The sequence below is a fragment of the Nematolebias whitei genome, chromosome 17 (assembly GCF_014905685.2).
Source record: "Nematolebias whitei isolate Nwh7 chromosome 17, NemWhi1, whole genome shotgun sequence".
Lineage (NCBI taxonomy): Eukaryota > Metazoa > Chordata > Actinopteri > Cyprinodontiformes > Rivulidae > Nematolebias > Nematolebias whitei.
The window spans coordinates 4,028,454-4,036,557 of record NC_056514.1 but is presented as its reverse complement, the minus strand read 5'-3'; the positions used below and the strand labels follow the sequence as shown (position 1 = coordinate 4,036,557).

At 48.4% G+C, this 8,104-nt stretch overlaps 1 protein-coding gene across 2 annotated transcripts in view; it reads left to right on the top strand.

Annotated features, from left to right (window-relative positions):
- Positions 1 to 261: 261 nt before the first annotated feature.
- Positions 262 to 8,104, top strand: part of jmjd1cb (jumonji domain containing 1Cb) — a gene marked incomplete at its 5' end in the record, with an annotated part of 77,339 nt that continues 69,496 nt past the window's right edge. For both annotated transcript variants that reach the window (XM_037691324.1, XM_037691325.1), the window contains 1 exon segment: positions 262 to 477. In XM_037691324.1, coding sequence (XP_037547252.1) covers positions 262 to 477 — 216 coding nt within the window.

Here is an 8,104-nt window from a genome sequence, read left to right as displayed (position 1 = left end):
TAAATCTTTGTTTAATTTCAGTATTTTACCTCAGTTAACAGAAGTTAAAAACGTTCCTTTTCGGTTTCTCAGTAAGTCTATTTTGATATCTAACCATTTCGTCAGTCATGTTTTGTTTCCTCTGGCTTTCTCCTTCTTGTCCTTTTTTCTTTGTTTTCTGTGTAAGTCTTGTTTAGTTCTGGGATTCCCCAGTGTTACTGACAACTGTGAATGTAGAACCAGATCATTCTACATGTTCATAAGGGTCTGGTCTGTTTCCAGGTGTATGTAGAGTTTGATGACCAGGAGTGGGACAAGCGAGAGTGGGTGAAGGTCTACGAGGATTTCCAGCTGTTTCTCCTGGAGCACCAGCTGGTCTGGGCCAAGAGGAAAGAGGGGGGAGCAGCAACAGCAGCAGCAGCAGGAGGAGGAGCAGGAGGAGGAGCAGGAGGCCTCCTGCAGGGAACTAAGGTCAAACACATACAGTGGCCTGCACTGGTAAGACTTGTGTTTCCTATTTACAGACTGCACACAGTAACACGCTCAGTCTTGTCCACATCTGAACACAAAGCACAGTTTTATTTCTGCACTCTGCTGCTACAGTTTGATGTATGCATTTTTATACAGCAACTTTAATTAAAATTTAAATTTGTACGCATCTTTTATGATTGTCTGTTGTTGTCGTTGTTGTCCGCAGTTGTCATCACTCTTTGTTAAAAATTCAGTTCTATTTCGTATAGGCTTCGCCCTTTAAGGCTGTCGTAGTGGGGTTTATCCCATCGCGCGCAGTGCAGCACTGAAAACTTTAGTCCACGCCCACCTCCTGTGTGGACCTCACCTCCGGTCTGTATAAATTACGGTGAGACCAGGTAATTGGCTCCCATTTTTCTTCAGCAAGCAACCAGCACTGTTTTTTACAAAAACACGATGTCCAGCACCAACACCATCCGCCTGTGCTCGTCCTGCAAGACTGGCTACATGCTGAGTTTCGACCGGCACGACATCTGTGAAGGATGCCTGGGTCCTCGCCACGCCGACCTCGCCTCCTCCTTCCGTCTCTGTGACCTCCTCCCTCCTGAGGAGAGGCAGAGGCGAGCAGCCTTGTTCAAGGCTAACATCGAGGAGTGCCTCTCAGTGACGGGGGACTGTTCGCTGGACGACGCCGTCGCCTTTTTTGACGCCGAGTCACAGAGCGAATCAGATGACTCCTCCAGAAAAGGTGCCCTTCTCTCAGAGCTGCCCGCATAATCCAGGAGGCGGCTGACACGAAGGGACTTTCCGTCCCGCTCCTCCTCCCGCCCAGATCGGATGATCTAGCAGGAAGGTTTGGCTCCACCCCGGCTCGGCGCCCTGACCCCATCTGGCCTCGTTTCCCAGCAGTGACGTCCTACTGGAACGAAGCTGCAGCCGGACCTGGTAAGCTGAATGCGCCCATCTCCACCTTTGCTCCCATCACCAGAGTGGAGGGGTTTACTGAGCTGAACTTTCCCTCGGTACCCCCCCGGAGCCAAGCCTGGTGGAAGCACTCAGAGCAAAAGTGTCCAGATTGGACCACCGTCCTCCGTAGGGAGACACGGCCAGACGGTGACGTCGCTCTCCAATTGAGCCCACCAATGTGCTTTCCAGGCGGCTGCAACGAACAACAATGTCGTACTGGCCTACAGCATCTCCAAAAGGCTCGAGGACACAGACCTGCCTGAGGAGATGAGGAGCTCACTCTGCAAAGCGTCTGACATCATCCTCAACCTGTGCGCCTCCTCTGCGGTCTGTCTGTCTTGCATCGCCGCCTGGATGACAATGATCCAGAGGTCCATCTGGCTCCGACACGCCCCCTCCTTGCCGGAGAAACTGCAGAAAGACCTGCTGGAGGGCCCCATCATGACGGACGCGCTGTTCGGGGCCAATTTCAAGGCCATGCTTGAAAAGTCGAAGAAGTCGGAGGAGGTGTTGGAGATTGTGCGCCACCTGATGAAGCCGCACCCCTCCTCCCGCCCCCCGCACGTTAGAGAGATCGTCGTGGCCAGAGGCAACAGCAGAGACGTTCCACAGCTGCAGCAGCGTCCCGTCCCGCTCCGCCGCCGGCCCCTCCCGCCAGAGAACAGTCCTTCTCATTGCGGCAACCTGGAACAACCAGTCGCAGAGCTCACGGGGGAGAAGATACAAGAAATTACTTTGCTGTTCCCACGCACGTTTTCGAAATGCGTGGAGACGGCTCTGCAGCGGCTACACAGAGCAGGGATGAGAATTTTGTTTTATCTGGATGATCTGCTGCTGCTAACTCGATCCAGGCAGGAAGCAGCTGCGCAAACCAAAGCGCTGACATCACACCTGTTAAACCTGGATTTCGCCATAAACTGGGAGAAGAGTTCAGTTCTCCCGGCTGGGAGTGGAGCTAAACTCAGTCACTATGAGAGCCCGCTTATCACAGCCGAGAGCCAAAGCTCTAAAGGCCCAGCTCCGCCGCGTAAAATCCAGCAGAGTAGTAACAGCCGTCTCTATCATGAAACTTTTGGGAACAATGTCGTCAGCTCACGCTGTGGTTCCACTGGGCTTACTCCACATGAGACGCCTTCAGAGATGGTTCGCTCACCTGCTCATAGATCCGGTACGTCAGAAGAGGCGGATGATCTCTGTGCCCCCCCCCCCCCCCCCCGTGGGAACCAACCTGAATCACTCGGGAAACCCTCTCACTCTGTCAGAGGGAGTTCCTATCAACAGACCTACGTTACACTTCTCAGTTTTCACAGACGTGTCCCTGTCAGGCTGGGGAGGAACGTGCCTGTCTCAAGCGGTGGGGCGCGCTGTGGCCACCTCACACATCAGCTCATAAACATTTTGGAATGTCTCACAGTTTGGAATTTGATTCAGCATTTTGCTCCCCTGTTGCAGAATCAATATGTTCTGATCCACACAGACAACAAAGTGACTGCAGCTTACATAAACTGGCAGGGGGGCGTCGCTCAGCCCAACTGTTACGCATTGCAAGACAGCTGTTGTGTTGGGCACACAAAAACCTGCTCTCCATCAGAGCAGTGTACATCCCCGGCATCCTGAACAGAGGGGCGGATGTAATGTCCAGGGGCGGTCCGCGCCACGGGGACTGGAGTCTCCATCCCGAGCTGATTTCTCAGATTTGGAGCAGGTTTGGCCGAGCAGCAGTGGATCTGTTCGCCACACGGGACAACACCCAGTGTCAATTATGGTTCTCACTGAGCCCACGGGACGACCCACCGTTAGGAGTGCACGCTTTTGCCCACAGCCCGTGGCCAAAAAAAAGTGTTAAAAAAAAAAAGTGTTTCTTCCAGTCTCTCTAATATCACGGTTTCTGAACAAGTCTGGGAGGAAGAGCTGTCAGCCATTCTTGTAGCCCTCGAGCGCGTGAGCACCCCGTGGTTCCCAAACCTGCAATGTCTGTTATCAGGTCGACCGTGAAAACTGCCGTGGAGGGATGCTGCTCTCCTCCAGGCGGGAGGAGCGATCAGGAGTCACCCAAAATAGGCCAGCACCTTTGGGTCTGGCTGCTGGGCAAATCCGCTTAGAGAAGATGGGCGTCTCTCAGGAAGTGGTGCGCACAATCCAAGACTCACGAGCCGCTTCCACCACAGCGCTGTACACATCAAAGTGGACAGCTTTTCAGCGCTGGTGCACGGAGAAAAGTGTAGAGGCCATCTCATGTCCACTAGGTGGCGTGTTGTCCTTTCTGTAGCAGTTGATGGACAGAAATCTAGCGTTCAGCACAATTAAAACTTATGCTGCAGCTATTTCCTCCTGTCATGAAGGCTTTGGTGACAGAACAATTTTTAATCCTCCGTTGATGAAGCGTTTTCTAAAAGGTGTACGGAGACACAGATCGGTGTCACACCTCTGTTCTTTCCCACTCTCGGCAGCAGGACTGCTTTCAGCCTTCCCCTTTTTTCCCCCGTCCAAAACTTTTTCTCTCCGGGGCGCTTCTGTGCATGGTGCGCGTAATTACGCAGCATGTAATTACGCACACAGACGGCTGAGTGATGACATTTTTTTTGGTGCAAGTGGGCGCTTCATATTGTGTCTGAATGGACCCAGTGAGGCATAGACTGCTTCGCCTTTAACCCACTAGCGACAGCCTTAAAGGGCGAAGCCTATATGAAATAGAATGTTGGTTACATACTGTAACCCCAGATTCTATGAGTATAGGCATAGCCCTTTAAGCTCTGGGCCTCACTGGTTCCTAAATGGCTAAAGAAAAAAGCTATTTGGAAGCCGATTACCCGGTTTCACCGTAACTTATATGGACCAGGGGTGAGTCCACACAGCAGGTGGGTGTGGACTAAAGTTTTCAGTGCTGCGCGCGACGGGATAAAACCCACTAGCGACAGCCATAAAGGGCTAGGCCTATACTCATAGAGTCTGGGGTTACAGTACGTAACCAATGGTCTCTCTTGTAAATGAGTCCCCGAGGCTCAATGGGATTAACCTGTATAAATAAAGGTTGAATGAACTTTAGGAGTCCACCCAATTAGAGATGGCCGCCCTAGCCAATAGACTAAAGAAATCGTTACAACAGCTGTAATTCAGTCATTTTTGTTGATATTTTGACAAGAACCAAATTTAGGGGTTCGAACCAGATCACAGACAACAGGAAGGTTTAAAAGATTTATTGATAAACTGCTTCTGGTGGAGGTCTGAGTCCTTGGGCCAACACAATCTGAAGAGACAGGAAGGTTAGTGGATTGGAGTTCAATGGCTTTGGTTTGACAGTTCAATTTATAAACACCAACCTTTATAAACAGATTAGGAAGGATTTCCTTAGAAGAGTTGGTTTCTATGATGTCACAGTTGGAGAAGGTGAGCTGGTTTTGAGGCAGGACTGAGCATGAAGCGGTTAGGAGGGAGATCCAGAAGACAGGTCCAGGGAGACAGGCGAGGGTCATGCACAGGTGATCAGAAATCCGAAACCAAACTTGAATCGTGATCCGGTAGACGTGGTCGTTGTAGAGAAGGTAGAGATCATTACCATGAGCAGAGTAAATAATCGTGATGACACCAGGGGTTTGATCTTGGAAACGTGGAAGGTTGGGTGAACTTTGAGTGACCGAGGTAGTTGAAGGCGTACTGCCACAGGGTTGATTACTTTGGCTATTGGGAATGGACCAACAAAGCGGGGTGCCAATTTTCGTGACTCCACCCTAAGAGGAAGGTCTTTAGTTGAGAGCCAGACCTTCTGGCCGTCCTGGTAGGGTGGGTTCTGGGAGCGACGGCGGTTGGCACCCCTGATGTAAACAGGTGATGTCTTGAGGAGAGCTCTCCTTGCTCTCTTCCAGGTCTGCTGGCACCTAAGAGCTGCTCTGTGGACAGACGGGACCCTGAGCATCTCTACCCTGAATAGAGAATACTGGTGGTTGGAAACCTTATACTGTGTTAAAGGGGGACAGACCTGAAGCAGCTGAAGGAAGGGAGTTGATGGCATGTTCAACCCATGGAAGATTAGCTGCCCACTTGGTAGGATCTCCCTCGCACAAAAGGCGAAGTTTTGTCTCCACCTCCTGGTTGACCCTTTCGCTTTGACCACCCGTTTGTGGGTGGAAACCTGAATGAGGCTCACAGAAATTCCAAGGAGGTTACAAAACTCCTTCCAAATACGAGAAATGAACTGGGGACCATGGTCAGAGACAATATCAGAGGGAAGTCCATGAAGGTGAAAGATCTCTTTAACCATAATCTCCCCTAGTTCTTTGGCTGATGGGAGCTTTTTCGAGGGTACTAAATGGACCTTTTTAGAAAAACGGTCCACAATAGTTAGGATGACCGTGTTGTCAGAGGATAGAGGAAGACCTGTGATGAAGTCCATAGCTATATGGGACCAGAGATGAGAGGGGATAGGAAGAGGACGTAGATAACCGGCTGGTGGGCGGCTAGAAGTCTTGGCCTAGCCGCACTGACAACAAGAAGAGATAAAATCCTTAATATCCCTTACCAGGTCCTTCCACCAGAACTGGGCTCTGACTATAGACAGGGTCTTGGTTAAACCAGAGTGACAGAAAAGGTGTGACTGGTGACAGAGTTCGAGAACCCTTTATACTAGGGGAGTAAGGACAAGCATCCGGTTCTTGGGGCAATCTGGTGGTGGTGGTTGGACCTTGTTAGCCTGTTTAATCTCTTCCTCCAGTTAAGTAACATCAAGTCGCACCTTACTGGGTAGGATGAACTCTACCTCATTTTTGGAGATATGGCCTTCATAATCCTCCGTGATCGGGGAAAGGGCATCTGGTTTTCCGTTTCTGGATCCGGGTCTGTAAGACAGAGTAAAATTGAAACGACAGAAGAACAATGCCCACCTGGCCTGTATGGGGTTGAGTCTTCCGGCCGTCTTTAAGTATTCAAGGTTCATATGATCAGCCCACACCTGAAAAGGTTTCCTGGCACCCTCCAGCCAATGTCTCCATTCTTCGAGCGCCAGTTTGACAGCCAGAAGCTCTCGTTCGCCCACATCATAATTACAGGTCCTTCTAAAAAAATTAGCATATTGTGATAAAGGTCATTATTTTCCATAATGTAATGATAAAAATGAAACTTTCATATATTTCAGATTCACAGCACACCAACTGAAATATTTCAGGTCTTTAATGGTTTTAATACTGATGATTATGGCATACAGCTCATGAAAACCCCAAATGCCTGTCCCAAAAAATTAGCATATCATGAAAAGGTTCTCTAAACAAGCTATTAACCTAACCATCTGAATCAACGACGTAACTCTAAACACCTGCAAAAGATTCCTGAGGCTTTTAAAAACTCCCAGCCTTGTTCATTACTCAAAACCGCAATCATGGGTAAGACTGCCGACCTGACTGCTGTCCAGAAGGCCATCATTGACACCCTCAAGCAAGAGGGTAAGACACAGAAAGAAATTGCTGAACGAATAGGCTGTTCCCAGAGTGCTGTATCAAGGCACCTCAGTGGGAAGTCTGTGGGAAGGGAAAAGTGTGGCAGAAAACGCTGCACAACGAGAAGAGGTGACCGGACCCTGAGGAGGATTGTGGAGAAGGGTCGATTCCAGACCTTGGGGGACCTGCGGAAGCAGTGGACTGAGTCTGGAGTAGAAACATCCAGAGCCACCGTGCACAGGCGTATGCAGGAAATGGGCCTTAACAGTTTGGATGTTAGTCTAAAACTCTGACATGAAAAGCAAAATGTGAAATACTTTTCTTTAAGGAGTGACATTTTCAGTGTTTTCAAACTTTTCTTTAGTTTCATGGTCACCGCAGTATAACAATATGGCAATTTACAGACATGTCATGATCATTTAAAAGAAGTTATGGTAACAGTTTAAATATAAATTTGAGTGTGTGCGTTTGTGTGATGAACAGAGAAGACATCGGAGCTTTGATGTAATCTCTGCCCTCTGTCTCATTTATCACACACTCACCAAGGTGTGATGACCAGCATGGTCTTTTTGTTTGCTTTAATTTTAAAGCCGTACTATTGCTGATAGTAGTATAAATGGGTGTGTTTCTGCTGAGCTTGGTTTTATTTGTAGTATTTTTTTGTTGTTGTTCATTTTTCAGAGCTTTGTGTTAAAACAATTATTTATTGTGTCAGCCCCTGAAGGGAGGGTTCACCTCAGAAATGTCTGAAGTGGACGTGATTATCATCTTGATTGTGTACATACTCATCAGATTGTGTGCGTGTGTGCATGCGTGTGTATGCACATGCGTGTGTACGCACATGCGTGCATGCGATTCACTGTTTTTATTATGTAATAGTAGAGTGCACAGTGCCATCTGGCACACACATGGGAAATAAGAATTTAGACACCACCACACACACACACGCACGCGCGCACACACACACACACACACACACACACACTCACTCTCTTGTGTTTTTTCCTCTCTCACTCTTTTAGTTGTTTTCCACTAGCTAGCCAAGTCACTTCTCTCTGCTGCTGTTGTCATGGCAACAACATCAAAGTTTCAAATAGATTTTTTTTGTCTAAAGTGTTCACAAAGCTTTCGAACTGTTCAGTTCTTAATGAATAAAATTGTGTTAATCACCTGTAATTATTTACTTGTAACTGTTTTACTACAGCTCTGTAAATACATATACATATACATATATATATATATATATATATATATATATATAT